General features: G+C 43.4%; 1 protein-coding gene across 1 annotated transcript in view; it reads right to left on the minus strand.

Moving 5' to 3' along the window:
- Positions 1-9283: 9283 nt before the first annotated feature.
- The window catches only part of RAP2A (RAP2A, member of RAS oncogene family), a 36592-nt gene continuing 29002 nt past the window's right edge, over positions 9284-16873 (minus strand). Inside the window, exon 2 of the mRNA XM_058681641.1 lies at positions 9284-13157. Coding sequence (XP_058537624.1) covers positions 12920-13157 — 238 coding nt within the window. The 3' untranslated portion in view covers positions 9284-12919. The remainder of the gene's footprint in view (positions 13158-16873) is intronic.

Here is a 16873-nt window from a genome sequence, read left to right on the forward strand (position 1 = left end):
AGAGGATTTAAACCTCTATGTTTTACTCTATCAAAGTAACTCTTTTGTCAGACATATTTCTTATGTTTGAGGTGGGATGCTTGCTGTAATAATGGGTAGGGATACGTGTCATATGCATAAGGCTAGGGTAAGAGGCAGGAAGTTTTTTCATAAGAGGTGTATTAATTGGTCGTATCGGAATCATGGGTAGGATGCCCGGATTCATAGGAAGGTGACTGTTAGAAGTAAAGTTTTTACTGTGAAGTTAGCGGTATATAATTCTGGTATGTAGGGATTATGGAATGCTCCGAAGAATAGGATTGTTGTGAGGATGTTTATTATAATAATATTAGCATATTCTGCTAGAAAGAATAGGGCGAAGGGGCCTGCTGCGTACTCTACATTAAATCCGGAAACGAGTTCTGATTCTCCTTCTGTTAGGTCAAATGGGGCTCGGTTGGTTTCTGCTAGTGTTGAGACAAATCATATTATGGCTAGGGGTCATGCAGGGATAATTAGTCACATATATTCTTGGGTGATAATTAGTGTGGCTAATGTAAAGGATCCATTTATTAGTAGTACCGATAGAAGGATAATAGCTTCTATTAAATGTTAAATGTTAAATGTTTCAATAAATCATCAATATGAAATAAAGACTAATTAATGATGGCAGCTTCATGTTTATTTGTGCAACAAACTCTATGATTAAAGTAACTATTCTACAGTTATTCTATGCATAAGGCCAACTCAGCAACCTATTGAGGAAAAAGAGGTCAAGAACATCCCTGAAGTAAGAAAGATTTCTTTAAAAGAATAAAAATAACTATAAAAGAAAAGATCGGTACATTGACTACTTTCCTTGTGTCAAGAGACCCGAACAAGCGTGTGAAAAGGCAAGTGTCAGACTAGATGGTATATCTACAAAGACATATCCAGAAAATACAAAGAACTTCAAATATAAAGGAAAAGACAAACAACACATTTAAGCAATGGGCAAAAGACCTGAACAGGTACTTCACAAAAAAGGATCACCAATGGCCAATAAGCATGTGACTATTATCGGCCTTAGAGAAAAGCAAAGTAGAATGCACAATGACATACAACTACACACCCACCACAAGGACTCAGATGAAAAACACTGACGGCGTTAGGTACGTGTGTGGGTGCGTGGAGCTGATAGACACCGTGAGGCACTGCCTGGATCTCGTTTCAATACAGTGATTGTTGCCCCAGCTGCTGGCAGTGCTGACAACCTCCTTCTCAATCCTTTAGAGACTGTCTGGGCTGCATCTCATCCAAGGTCACAGTGACTGATGGCTGGAGGGCGTAAAGGATTAGCCAACTTGACCCAACTGGGGACAATTCTGAGGGGCCATTCTAATTCCCCAACCCTCTCCCAGATTGCTGTCAGCCCCACACTGTAGCTCACCTTCTCCCTCTGTCCAATCTTACTTTATCCCCCAGAAGTTGGTCCCAGTGGCACTTCATTACAAAAATCCTGCACACTAAGCTCTGTGGCAGAACCTGCGTCCCAGGGAGCCCGGCCTATGACGTGTGCAATCGAAGTTGTCGCACATTGCTTGTTATTGTATAAACTGGTCCAACCACTTGAGAAAATGGTCTACCGAAGGCAAACAGCAAGCACACCTGTGATTCAGAGGCTCCACTCCTTGATATCTATCTGGGAGAAATGAGCACGGTGCCCGTCCACGAAAGTTATGTATAAGAATGTTCACAGCAGCTTTATTCACAACGGACCCCAACTGGGAAAAACACAAACGTCCTTTAACCATAGATTGTATAAACACAGTATGTTCGTAAGCAAGAACGCTATATACAATGATAGGAAGGAACAAACTACAGCCATTGGAGCAGCAAGAGTGGATCTCACAGACATAGTGCTGAGCAGAAGATTCTAGACACACAAGAGTACACACTATACGATTTAATTTATGTGAAGTTCAAGAAGGCAAAAATAATGTATGGTGAAAGAAGTCAGAACAGTAGTTACCGCTGGGGTGCAGGTAATGACTGAGAAGGAGCCCTCTGGAGTGACAGGGATGTTCTGTATCTTGATGTGGCTGGTGGTTACATCCGTAAAAGTCCATTGAGGTATGCACACAAATTTGGGGCATTTTACTGTAGGTATGTTTATGGGTCTGTAAAAAAAAACCAAACAAACCTCAAACTACAGTAAATTCTTCATTAGCCCGTTGCAGAAACTGTTTTATAGACTATTTGGTTTGGTTAAGGTACTACAGTGACCTATGATATTGTCATCGCCTGGGAATAGTGGGGTTGGGAGTAGGGTTGGTAATTAGTACTGATTACTGCAGTGACTAGCTTCTCTGTAGCAGAGAAAAAAAAAAAACAGAACAAACTTCGGGGCCTGTGGTCTAGTGGGGAAAGAGAGGGACCCTCCACGTTTCATGCTCCTAATTTAATCAGAACAGCTCCTCCCACGCAGAGATCTACCCACCAGATCTCATCAGCTCCTCCTTAATTACCAAGGCCCTCTGAGAGGCAATCTCTGTGGGGAGGAAGATCCTCTCATTTCATGGGCCTGCTAGAATAGTCCATAAACCAAACCAGTTAATTCGCAACCAGGTAAATGCAGTAAACTGATAGTAAATCAACTGTCACCAGAGGCTCAACCTGCTTTGTTACTGACAATTATGAAAAAACTTCACAAAGAAAAAAGAAACCAAATCAGATATTCACTATTTTTTAAATTAATTTATTAATTTGTTGTAATCAGCCTTGACTAAGAGAAGTTAAAGAGGTAGCAAGACTCAACCGTCCCATCCCCTGACTGCAGATGGCAGAATAGCTTCTAGAATCTACCCGTGGAAGAATACTCTGTCAGATTGCTGGTTTATCATTTAATGAAGGCCAATCAACTTCCTCTGAAAACTGTACTGGTATGGCACATTTGGGAAATGTATTTGGGAATTGATTTGGGAATACAATTTGGGAAATATTCCATCTGGGTATTTGGGAAATTATTTTGCTTTAATCAGAAAAACTAAATTTAACTTATGCCTATGTAATATTCAATACTGAAACATAATTAGTTCCTGCCCTTCCAGTTAGTATCACAGTAGGTAAGGACTTCTTGCCTGTCTGTGGTGCCCTGGACATTTTTTCTAGATATAGTGGTACGCATGATGGTAGTAGAGGAATTAAAATCAAGATAAATGGGAAAAAATGGCATACACTGAAATCCTTAGATTGGGATCATAATTCTCTAAGTAGGGAAATAGTATGGGATAAAATTTATAATAACATGTGGTAGGCAGCTTTCTTTTTTTTTTTTTTTTTTAAAAATTTTTTTTTCAACGTTTTTTTTTTTTTATTTATTTTTGGGACAGAGAGAGACAGAGCATGAACGGGGGAGGGGCAGAAAGAGAGGGAGACACAGAATCGGAAACAGGCTCCAGGCTCCGAGCCGTCAGCCCAGAGCCTGACGCGGGGCTCGAACTCACGGACCGTGAGATCGTGACCTGGCTGAAGTCGGACGCTTAATCGACTGCGCCACCCAGGCGCCCCGGTAGGCAGCTTTCTAAGGTGGCACCCGATGATCTTTGCCTCCTGGCATTCTCACCTATATTAGCTGAATCTTTCCAAAGAAATAGACCAACAGGATGTATGTGTGTATGTTTGTATGCATGTATCGTCTATTTATATAGAGAGAGATTTGTTATGTGGAATTGGCTCATGAGATTACAGAGGCTGGCAAGTCCCGAGACTTGCGGGTGAGTCAGCAAGCTGAAGACCCAGAAAAGTCAATAATGCAGTGCCAGTCTGAGCCGGAGGGCTGAGAACCAGGAGAGCCAATGGTATGATCCCAGTCTGAAGGCTGGCAGACTAAAGGCCTAGGAAGAGCCAATGTTTCAGTTTGAGTTTGAGTGCAGGGAAAAGCCAATATTCTAGTTCAAAGTGCTGTTAGGCAGGAAGAATTCACTGTTATTTGGAGGAAGGTCAGCCTATTTGTATTATTTAAGTCTTCAATGGATTGGAAGGAGACCACCCCCAACAGGGAGGGCAGTCTTGCTTTACTCAGTCTGCCAATTTAATCTCCTCCAAAGATGCCCTCACAGAAACACCCAGAATGATGTTTGACCAAATATCTAGGCACCCCATGGCCCTGTCACATTGATACATAAAATGAACCACCCGGAGACTCTGGTGTGATCTCTGGAGTGTGGGCTGAACCCAGTGTCTTGTTTTTAACGAAGCAAACAGGGAAAAATGGTGAGGTTTCACTTCTGAGATAAAAACAGAAGACTGTGACTCAATTTTGCTGGTACTCCTCTCTTGCTCTCGCCAGCTAGGATGAAGCCAGCTGCCACATTGCGAGCTGCCCTGTGGTGAAGCCCATATGGTCAGGCCTCCGGCTGACAGCCAACAAGGGAGTAAGGGCCTCACTGTAACAGCCCTAGAGAAACCGAATCCTGCCAACAACCACTGAAGGAGCTTAGCGGTAGATGGACCTCGAGTGAAGCCTTCAGGTGACTGAAAGCCCAGCCCACAGCTTGACTGCAGACTTGGGAGTGACCAGAGCCATGACTAGACTCTTGCCCCACAGAAACTGTGAGGTAATAAATGTTTGTTTTAAGCTTCTAAGCTTTGGGGTCATTTGTTACACAGCAATAGATCATGAATACAGACTGTGTAAATGAACCAAAACATAGTGAATAAAGAAGCAAACAAAATAAATCAAGGGAAAACATCCAAATTTGCTTCCAAGAAAGGTGTTTTCGGCTCTGGTGGAGAAAAAGCTGCCCTCTAACCTGTACTGGTTTTCACTTTCGTCTCTGTTTCGCTCCCAAAAGGAGGAGGGCTGCTGGACAGCAGTCGGATTAAAGGCCCCTTCAGCCACGTGCAGGCTGCCCAGATGGCCCTTCCAGGATGAAGGCCAGGGCCTCTGGATCCTTCCCTCTCCTCCCTTGTGAAGTGAGAGGAGGAGTCTGGAGGCAGCTCCCCCAGGAGCGTCCTCCTCCTGCGAGCCTCCTCCTTCTCCCCGCAGTCAGGCCCTGGGAGGACGGCCCAGGGGAACGCTGTCAAACTCACTGGATCAAACTCACTTCTCCTCTTTCGGTTCTACTCGCTAGCAGAGGCAACCTTCAGGATTTGGATTCAGGCTTCAGGCTAGATATAGACAGAGGACTTTGGTTCGCTTCTCCTTCTAGCTCCTCGAGCAGACCTGAATCTGTTGGGGTTCAGGCAGTGCACCAGAGCTCTGTACTGCCGCTTGAAAATGAAAGCTCCTGGGGGGCCTGGGTGGCTCAGTCAGTTAAGCATCTGACTTCAGCTCAGGTCATGATCTCAAGGTTCAAGTTCAAGCATTGCCTCGGGCTCTGGGCTGACAGCTCAGAGCCTGGAGCCTGCTTTGGATTTTGTCTCCCTTTCTCTACCCTCCCTCACTCGCACTCTGTCTCTCTCTCTCTCTCTCAAAAGTAAATAAACGTTAAAAAAATTAAAAATTAAAAAAAAAATAAATTGGAACTCCAGGGGTGCTTGGGTGGCTCAGTCGGTTGAGGGTCTGAGCTGTCAGCACAGAGCCCAATGCAGGGCTTGAAGTCACAAACTGTGAGATCATGACCGGAGCCGATGTCAGACGCTTGACCGCTGAGCCAGCCAGGTGCCTCGAGTGTCTGACTCTTGATTTCGGCTCAGGCCATGATCCCAGGTTTGTGGGATTAAGCCCTGAGTTCGGCTCCAGGCTGAGCCTGCTTAAGATTCTCTCTCTCTCTCTCTCTCTCTCTCTCTCTCTGCCTTGCCCCACTCATGCTCTAAAATAAAAATAAATTAAAAAATAAAAATAACATCTCCAGCAAGTAATTGCCATTCCCTTACCCCGGTGTTTTAGGGTGTGTGTGTGCATATGTGTGTGCATTTGTGCACATGTCATTGTGTGAGGCTGCTTTCACACGAGCTTACACCTCCCTCAAGGATAGGATCCAGGGATTCCTGGGTATTTTGGACAATGTTCTCTCAGTGCCACTGCTAACTCACCATTTCCTGATATGGGCCGAGGTCAAGGATACTGGGGAGTCAGAGTTTATTGTTCAAGGGAGTATCTGCAATACAGCTCCCTGCCCCTCTCAGCTTTGCTGGTGTCCCCAAACTAGCACAGTGCCTCCAATGCCTACCTCCCAGGCCAGCCCCTGGCAGATCCTATTGTTAGCCTGAGTGTTTCCTGAGGAAGTAGACACACCCTGTAAATAGCACAGCCCTGGAGCCCTGCTGTACTGTCATCCACTCCCATCCATCACAGACTCCTCAAAGTCCCCAGCATGGACTCATTCAGGCTGGTCACACCTGCCTTGGGAAGAAAGAACGGAGTCAGTGACAGCCCTATGGGCTGCGCCCAGGACTTTGGCTTGGCCCAGGTTACTGGGATTCTGGTATGTACAAGTAGGGAAAAAATTAATTATGTTATTACCAGGGGGCTAATTTGTATCTGCCTTGACTTAAAGGAAAAGGCGAGATGACAGACTGGTACTATAGACTGAATGTGTGCATCCCTTCAAAATTCAGATGTTGAAACTAACCCCCAGGAGGCCCCTAGGAGGGGATGAGGTCATGGGTTAGTGCCCTCACGGAAGACACCTGAGCGCCGCCTTCTCCCTTCTGCCACAGGAGGGCACAGTGGGCAGTCAGCGCAGCTGGAAGCGGACCCTTGCCAGGCACCAAATCTGCCGGTCTTGATCCTGATCTCTGAGCCACCAGAACCGTAAGGAATACACATTTGTTCGTTAGCTACCCGGTTTATGCTTGTGTTAGAGCAGCCTGAATGGGGTAAGACAGCAAAGAGGTCTTTGGGATCGGGGATTATGTGTGGATGCCTGTCTGTTGCCACACCAGGCCTGATGTGACAGTAACCCTCCATGAGCAATAGCTGACCAGAGGTCACCATTCAGTGGTGGACACCATTCAGGAAGAGTTAACAGGGTGCCCGGGTGGCGCAGTCAAACGTCCCACTTCGGCTCAGGTCATGATCTCACGGTTTGTGAGTTTGAGCCCTGTGTCTGGCTCTGTGCTGACAGCTCGGACCCTGGAACCTGCTTCGGATTCTGTGTCTCCTCCTCTCTCTGCCCCTCTCATGCTCTGTCTCTCAATAAATCAACGTTTAAAAAAAAAAATAAAAAAAAATGTTTTTTTTATTTTTGAGAAAGAGACAGAGACAGAATGCAAGTGGAGGAGGGGCAGAGAGAGAAGGAGACACAGAATCCAAAGCAGGCTCCAGGCTCTGAGCTGTCAGTGCAGAGCCAACGTGGGGCTCGAACTCACGAACCGTGAGATCATGACCTGAGCCGAAGTGGGACGCTTGACCGGCTGGGCCACTCAGGTGCCCTGATACCTGATATTTTAAAAGATAAAAATGTAAATCATACCCCAAATACTGTCAATGTAAAATTGTAATCATATGATAAAACAATGAAATCTCTGATACTTCTGAGTCTTTGAAATGGGAAGATTTTGTAAAAAATTCCCATAAACTAAACCAAGTATCATTCCTAGTTTCTTTTTTCCTAGTTGATGTGTACTAAATAGGTCTTTGTATTTAACTTCCAAGTTGATAGTCTTCTTTTTCTTCACTAATAGATCTTAGAGAAATCCTAGAAGGTAACATGAAGACTACTGTTCTAAGAAAGTATCAAAAGATATACTACATCATCTTACCTGGAAAAGCAGCAGATCTTTTAAAAAATCTAATACCTCGGGGCGCCTGGGTGGCTCAGTCAGTTAAGCATCTGACTTTGGCTCAGGTCATGATCTCACAGTTTGTGAGCTCATGTCCCACATCAGGTGAACCCTGCTTCTCTCCCTCTCCCTCTCCCCCTCGTTCACTGTGCCCTCTCTCTCTCTGAACCCCCCCACCCCCCAAAAAACCCCCAATACCTCAAAGAGAAAACAAAACCAGAGAAGTTAATATTAAAAAATGTGAAACCAGTTTATCCATTTGACAAATGAGTGCAACTATGGTTTATTAGTACTTACATGTAACATATATTTTGAAAATTAAGAAACAAATAGGTGAGCAGCTTTTTTAGGGAACTTGTGACCATTCTGTCTGCTTCACAGGTTCCAGGGGTCAGATGGGTTCCAAACTGGGCGGCACTTTACTCCTCCAGCTACCTAGATTTCCATTCACGGCCCTCCAGCAATCAGTGAATAGTACAACTTGGGAGAATTTCAAAATACTGCTCTTCGGCCATAAGGAAATTCTCCCAATTGAAATTATAATTTGATAGGTTTAATTACTTTATAAAAGCTTCAAGTGAGATCATGAGGCTAACCAGATACTGATTTATTATACTAAAATATAGGCACGTTTTCCTTTAAATATTTGAGATCCTATCTACAGTGCCTCCGTTATATTCATTCAGATTATTCTTATATTCTAAAACAATGAAGCCTCTAAACTGGTGGAATGTTGCCAGAGGATTTCAACAGAGTCTGAAGGCAACATAACCAAAAGGCATAGTTTAAATTGGCTTAGGGAATGAATGGGCTCCTTATCAGGGCAGCTGAAGGCTGTACATAATTAACAGCCTCTGTCAACATTCACAGGGCCCCATATACAACAGGCAGGCCCTACAGCCCTACCGAGCAGCAACCTCCAGCTTCTGGCACCTTAAAATCCACAAGACCTCAACAAAAAGACAGCCCCAACCCCTCACTATAAGGATACATTTTAGTTACACTAGCAGGACCACAGAGCAACTGCTAATTAATGTTAATTACCTGGAATGATTGTGTTCACATTAGCATTGAGACTTCCAATTAGCTAGCTGTCCTCAAAAATATAAAACACTATTTATGGAGACAAGTTTGTATTTGTAATTACTGATTTTATTTTATTTTTTAAAATTTTATTTATTTTGAGAGAGAGAGAGAAAGAGAGTGCACGGGAGGGGCAGAGAGACAGAGAGAGAATCCCAAGCAGGCTCTGCACTGTCAGCACACAGCCCAACTCGGGGCTCGAACACACAAACCATGAGATCACAACCCGAGCCGAAATCATGACTCAGTCACTTAACCGACTGTGCCACCCAGTAAAATCAGTAATTACCCCTGTAATTACTAATTTTAAAGTCTTTCTTGTGTTATTTCTAAAGGGTATGAGAATGATCTATTAACCTTCCTTTTTTTATGAAGCATCGTCCATTTAATTCAGCTTGGATATTTCTGTATCAAGAGTATTAAATTCATTCTACGGCAATTCTTAGTTGTTTTCGTATATATTGAACACATTTCCGTCACGAACATGTACAAAAACCAAACCAAACCAATCCAGAGGAAGTTTCATTAAATAAATTTATTTGTTAAAATAATTTAACTCCAAATACAACTGTTGAATTTGCATTGAGTTATAACTACAATCCATGTTTTAATCGAAATGTCAAGGTTTAACAACTGACATTGTTACAAAACAATAAACTGTTGTTCAATTTTAAATGGTCAGTTGTATTAGAGCTCAACAATGAACTGTGAACTATATCTCTGGGAAACCCCAAATCAATAATGATAAGTCTGTTTCCAAAACCCACTGCGGTCATTCTTGAAACCCTGATCAAGATTTAATAGATGCACAATGACACGTTAATTAAAAAAAAAAAAAAAAAAAAAAAAGACCCCCATAGTCTCAAACGTTTGATTGGCCAAGGAGACAGGTAAAGCTTACCAGCGTGAACACAAGGCTAGTGAGAAGAACAACTAAAAACCAAAACAAACCAGAGGAAAACCAACAGCAACAAACAAAATAAGCACTTTCATATTCAGACATACACGGACAACATTCCCATTGGAAAACTCCTGAAAACACACAGCAGACATCCTTAGGCAACATTTCTTCACAAAGAAAAGCATAAAATATCAGTAGTTTTTCCACAGAAGAGTGACGGCAATTCTAGCACTTAGTCAATAATTCAGTTCTAGTTCTACGAACCAAAGGAAAAGATCACGGAGCACCTTTCGATAGTTTAAGGAAGATTTTACGTAACGCTTTTGATCTGATGCTGGCGCGTATGTTGTAAATTGAACAAAATGAAAGGCATCCGTTACCATCACTATCACAGCTTGAAAACGAACCCCCCCCACCCCCCCCGCCAAAAAGCTGCAACATAAAAGGGGGAAAAAAAAAGAACTTAAAAAACGCTGCCTGTGTTGAAAGGAAAACAACACAAAAGGAAAACAAAGGAAAAAGCTTATCACAAATAGCTAAAGAAAAAGTGGGTCTTTGGATCAAACCATAACATTTTTAAGGCATGTTAGAAAAACTTTCACTTATCTAGGTGCTAGTCTGATCAGGGCATAAAATAAATAGCGACACAAGGTCACCAACTTTTCTCTGTAGCCACGATGATTTGTGTGCCAACAAATTTAATCCTCCCGTTCTTAAGCTTGTTATTAACATCTCAACAAACACATTCATTCAAACCAAGTTATATTCATACCAGATGAAATACCAACAGTTAAGAGCACAAGAGGGTTCCCATGTTTCTGGATATCTTTGATGCTTTGTCACTAAATATGAAGGGCTGTGTGCAGACGCTGATCAGGCAGCCAAATCAGTTCTTATCAACATCTTTACAGTGAAAACCCACCTTACTGTCTGACGCAAACACGGGGGACGAAAATCCGGATTTTGAGTTAATCTTTCCACCTTACATTTTGCCATACTTTTCATATTTGACTTCTTTTTCTTGTCTGCATGGCAATCCATAGTGTAAAACTGTAGAGTCTTTACAGATGTTTTTAATATGTGCTCTTAGTTGTCTGTTAAATATGGAATTCTAAAAAAACAATCATTCTGAGAAGTTAGACGCTTCAAGTCTCAACCGATTCACTAACAAATATTTCTATTTTTCAGTAGATAAATCGTACTTCTTGAATCTCTGGTTTCTCTAAAGGTTTGAGTCAAATCAACTGTTACATACTGAAATCTGTTTCAGTAAAATGGGTTAGAACTTTCCATCCTGTAAACAAGGTGCTTCACAATTGGGGGTTATAAAAAAAACAAAAACAAAAACAAAAACCTATATTGAAGAATGCAAATATTCACAATTCAAAGATTTTTAACAATCACAGCCTGGTTGGATCCACATATCTCTGTTTTCTCACCTATGAAAAGTACTATCCACCTTTCTGCTATCCGCTAAGCTTAATGCCAGCTCACTAAACACTTGGGGGTTACCAAGGATTTCAGAAAGTGTCAAAAACACGCAAATAATTTAAAAAATGTTTTTGATACACTATATTCTGCAGTCGGGATGCTCAGTGTAGGCAATGATCTCTGACTTGTGCCAAATTCTCAGGAACAATAAACACACATGCACACACAAACACACACTCCTCTCTCAGGTACCCACAGAAGACCAGCGGTTACTTGCACAAGTGTGTGAAAGCAACAAAGTGTGGGGCAGGAAGCAGATCGCAGGCTCAGCGCTATTGCAGTTCTGAAGGCCAAATCTATCTCCAGAGGATTCGCTCAGGATACTCTCTTCAGCATTTACAGCTCTGAAGTTTGTTCAAAACCCTTCTGCACTTGATTGTAAAACCTACGAATAGGTTTTTCCTGTGCCACTAGTCATGCAAATGATAAATACTTCACGGCTATGAAAACCCAAAATGTCAGAGCTTGAGCACCTTTTCAAAAGAAAATATTCTCTCTAGCTTTATTTGCCACTTCAGTAATCAGGGCAAAATTGTTATAAGAAAATCTTTATTTAATTCCCCAGGAAAATTAAAGATAAAAGGGTTGGTGGTTTTTTGTTTTTGTTTTTGTCCCTTACCTTCCACTCTATAATTTATGTTCTACTTTTAAGCCCAAATTATTTCACATGGTTATTCAATTTTTAGATGCCTGCAATAAAGCTCTGCTATAGCAAACGTGATTTCGAAAGCAGGTTAGCCAAGAATCACACCACAACCAGAGCCCTTAAAGGCAAGAAGGTTTGCTGCTTTAACGAACGTAAAAAATGCAAGATGTGTGTACTGTCCTGTGAGGTTTCTGCAAACGGGAACACGTGGATGCAACATGGCTTCATTTTCCTTACACGATGGTACTAGTTAATCTACCAGAACGCTTCTTGTGAGTAAGGCGAGGCAATCTTCCCATCACATCGCTTTCTTCTTGTCAATTAAGACCATGCCCGCTTTGTTAACAGAGGGTGGGCTTGGGGGTTAAATTCGGATCAAACCCTTGTGAGAGCTTCCATTTTGGGTGGCAAAGCAGGTGATTTAACACATTCGAAAGCCAGATCGTATTCGTACACAACCTGTTCTGATTTTTTTTGCTCTAGCAAGGATCGATGTACGAGTTAGTTCTGCGTCACACGTTAGGATAACATCTACAGTTAAGCATCAATTTTGAGGAACAGAAATGCGTCAGCTGAGGAAAGAATCTCTCCCTGTAATGCCGTTGGCAGGTCAGCTGTTACTGACTTGACGGAATACATTGGTTAGAAGCACTATCTCAAGTCCTGAAATTTCAGTACTCTCCGTAGGAAAATATTTCTCCTTTACTTATTTTTTTTTTTCAAAGAAGACAAAATATCTTAACCGCAAGTGGTCATAGGGATTCTTCTGGTTTCTCTCTCATGATTATTTTGAATTTATACAATAGTTGCTTCTGTCAACTCGGTGACAATGCCACCACAGCTTCCAAAGGAGATCACCCTGTAGATTGGCTATGCCTTCAAGTGGCAGGTGCGTCCAGGAGGCCGAGGACAACGGTGAAGACTGTAGCTACTGACCCCAAGTGGTACTCAGAGACCTCAACTGACAATCACTGCTCGACGCCGAACGAGGGCGGCCGTTGCACTGCAGAGTCACCCCCCACACCCTGCGGACTCCGCAGTCGCCCGGACGAGGTGCGCCCTCGCCTGCGGTACCGGGCAAGGCCCGACCGGGGCGGCCGCATCGGACGCTATTGGATGTTACAGGCGGAACAGCACGGGTCGTCTTTGTCAGGCTGCGCGGCGTAGTTCATCTGCCTCACGATTTCGGCAAAGAGTTCGTCCACCATCGTTTTGCTCTTCGCAGAAGTCTCCATAAAGGGGCAGCCCCACTCTTCGGCGAGGGCCCTGCCTTCATTGGATGACACCTCCCTCTCACTTTCCAGGTCCACTTTGTTCCCAACCAAGATGACTGGCACTTTCTCATACCTACAAGAGAGCAAACGAGACACAGACATTATAAAAGTTGGCACTAAGAGGCTAAAACGTATCTTCTCTCTTTTCATTCTATTCTACCACAAACATTCTCTTTAGTTGCCCGAAACGTCATTTGCCTCACTTGGCTTGACATCTCCCTGAGGGCATTCAGGTGCTGCCCTCACAGTGGATAGTAAATGGGGTTTTGGAAACGAGGCTTTACATGAATCAATTCTACATCTTCGAAAATCAATTTACCTTTCCAGATATATTTGGAAAATTATTCTCAGAATCTCAGAATAAATCCTGTTAGGTGGCTTAATTTAAACTTTTTCCATTCTAAGAGATGCTTACTCAAAATTTCAGTTGATGAAGTAATAGCTCTACTGAGCAAGCAAACGATTTATAATTGTCAGCATTTTACTCAGCTCCATAAATATACAAAACCAGTCATGTGGGAATAGTTCCTAAGACAAAAGACAGTAGAAATCATTAGGCTGGAAACTATCAAATATGACTACATTCTATCCCTTTGATAAAACTGTTCCAGATTAGCCAGCTGAAAGACATCATGGCTCTTTTCAGCCTGCAAGGAGTAAACATTTCAGTCATTAGCTTTATTTGATGCCGTCCCTTCCTTCCTAACCAGCACAAGTGTGCCATAGGCCGAATGTTTGTGCCCCCTTCTTCCCAGTGTTGAAGCCTAAGCCCTACTGTGATTGTATTTAAGAGTTTGGGGCTTTGGGGCAGTGATTTCATCATGGATGGGATTGGTGCCCTTGTACATGGAAAAGAGATAGGGGAGTGCTCCCTTGCCCCGACCCTAAGTGAGGACTCAGCAAAAAGAGGAGTCCAGGAACGAGGGAAGCGGGCCCTCAGCACACACAGAAGCTGGCAGAGGCTTGATCTTGGACTTCCTGCCTCCAAACTGTTGTTTAAGCCCCACATTCTGAGGTTTTTTGTTATAGCAGCCAGACAAAGATAAGGCGTCTGTGAGTTATGACATCTGGAAAAAAGCTAGACTAATAAGGATAACAAAACGGTATGAAAAGAACAAAGTAAAAAGGCCCTAAATCATTTTGATACCTAAGGCTGATCGATTCTCTTTACGATGGTTACTCACAGTGTAAAAATACATGGTGCTACTCTGCATATTTACTAATATTGTTTATGTTTGTTCTAAGGAATGTTGCTAATATATTTTCCTAAGGCTATCATTTTTACTTTAAACATCATTTATTTATTTTCTAATTTTTTTAAGTTTATGTATTTTTTAGAGAGAGAGCAAGAGAGCACAAGCAGGGAAGAGGCAGAGAGCCAGGAAGAGAGAGAATCCCAAGCAGGCTCCACGCTGTTAGTGCCCAGCCGGACAGGGGCTTGATCTCATGAACCATGAGATCACGACTTGAGCCAAAATCAAGAGTCAGATGCTTAATCACCTGAGCTACCCAAGTGCCCCAAACATCATTTTAAAAGCTTCTTGTGATTTTAGTATAAATCATTGTGTGTGTGTGTGTGTGTGTGTCTGTGTGTGTGTGTATGTGTGTGTACCTTCCTCTAAGCAGAATGCATCTCTAATCTATAAAGGAAGTAAACCACACCATTGCACATAAGGATAACAAATATGACAGGACACGGCCACTCCATGAGAAGAGAAAACTACCACATAGGACTTCACTGAGGTGGGGTTCGTACACAGTTTTTATCATTCAGGAAACTGAGTGCTGGGCAGGCGGTTAATATGAGTGAGAATCCTTCCACGGTCTCCTCACTCGGTGAAATTGGTTCTCTCCCCTCACTCACGCTTGTAAAGCAAACTATATTCCCACCAGAGTCTCACTTCTGTCTCTGGCACTCGGTCAAACTGAGAACTGTTTCAACAAGAGGGCTCCCAGCAGTGCGCCACTTAGCAATCTGGAACATAAAAACAACTTAAAAATGTGTGGGGACAACCGTATCAAAGGTAAATCTAGAACTTGGGTATTCTTTTGCAGGAAATGGATTTGGACAAACTCCAATGTGTATCAGTGGCTTTATCTGAATTTACTGTGGCCCAGCTGGGCCTTGTGCTTTGTGGCCTCAGATCCTACTGCGAGCTCTGGCCGTACGACACACGGGTTTTTCACACCTTCTAGGACTCTTCCCTACAAACAATTATGTGTGCCCGGTGGCCTCTGCAAGGACGAGTGGCAGCAAGGTGAAGCTGCATTACAAACGCTGCGGACCTGCTGCTTTGCATACGAGCCCTCTCAGCCTTCCGAACTTATTTTACTTGCAAGCTTTTAACTGCATTTCGGTTTTCCTTATGAGAGTGTATACACCGCAGCGTTACTTTCAATCACCTTGTTTGGCAGGGAAAGAACATAAACATGAATACAATCCCGAAAAATGTATTGGTTGAATTTAATCGGGTTAAAAATTAATTTCAATCTCTGTGGACCATCTTTAACAGGGAAAGTGATGACATCACTTTCTCTTATTAGTTAAGCAGTAAGTGTTTTACAGACTATGTTTTTAGTTTAAATAAAGTATGAAATCATGTTTTATAGGTAAAGAAATAGTTCTTACACTTCTAACTAAACGCTACAGCTGTGTGGATTTTCAAAACTTGCAAACGTATCAAATCATTAGCAGTTGTATCACGCACCGTTTGAATCAAGAATCTGAATAAATGTTGCCAACGGATTCTCAAAAGGGCAACAAGAACACTGCAAACATAAGTCCGTATGCAACAGCATTTAGTTAACTGTCGAGTGAAGGTGACAGTTTAGCAGCAGAGAACCTGGCCATTATATCACTATCTGAATGGTCAGCGGTCTTCTCTAAGACCGAGATGCTAAAAAGGCAGGAGCAATTCAGACTGATGTCCTCAGAAGACTTTCAAAGGTCTTCGGGGAAAGGAAGTATTCTCTACATCTCGGAATAGCAGACGGTGAGAAATTGTGTCTCTTGCTGTTAACATTAATACATGACACCGCAGAAGAGATTCGAAACTGGGATTTGGAGGCTCGGCTTCCAGCCCGGCCACTGAGGCTGCAAGACTGAGCAAACCTTGCACCGTAGTCACCTGTAGTCACTTCCTTGTTGGTAAAAAGGGAGTCAGGGGATCTGTTCCCACTGAACGCACAGGTCGCTGTAAAGCTCACAGGATGCCCTAGAAAGCCCCGAGTGCTGGGGAAACGCAGGGCGGTGCTTCTTTCCTGTCCCGCCTGCCCGCTGCTGCTAGGACACAGCTTCTCGAAGTGTCAGAAGGGAGGTGAGGAGCTCCTGAGGACAGACAGGCAGGAGAGACTGACCCCGAGTCAAGGAACGAAGCAGCCACCTGCCGCCAGCCTTCGCCTTCTCCAGTCCCCTGGGCTGAGCAGGAGGGGAAGAGGAGCAAGCAGAGAAGGAAAGCCTTCTTTCTCCAGATACAGCTACCTGTGCGGAAGGGGAGGCGAGGCTTTGGGTTGGGCTGACGGGACGGGTCCTGTGTGGAGGGGGTAAGATTTGGAGAAACCAGGATCCTCCTCAAGGCGGGCAGGTGAGAAGGCAAAGGGAAAAAAGCCCTGTGTTGACACAAAGAGGGGGAGCGTGGGGAAACCCTGCTCCCTGCTCCAGCAAGGGTGTGCTGAAAAACCAACAAAGCCAGACCAGGACTCCGGTCCCTGAACTGCCTCTAGCTAGTTCTGTGAATTTAGCAAATTAACTTCATCTCATGCTTCCCAGTTTCTTGAACTATAAAGTGA

Source organism: Neofelis nebulosa, chromosome 1, assembly GCF_028018385.1.
Source record: "Neofelis nebulosa isolate mNeoNeb1 chromosome 1, mNeoNeb1.pri, whole genome shotgun sequence".
Taxonomy (NCBI): Eukaryota; Metazoa; Chordata; class Mammalia; order Carnivora; family Felidae; genus Neofelis; species Neofelis nebulosa.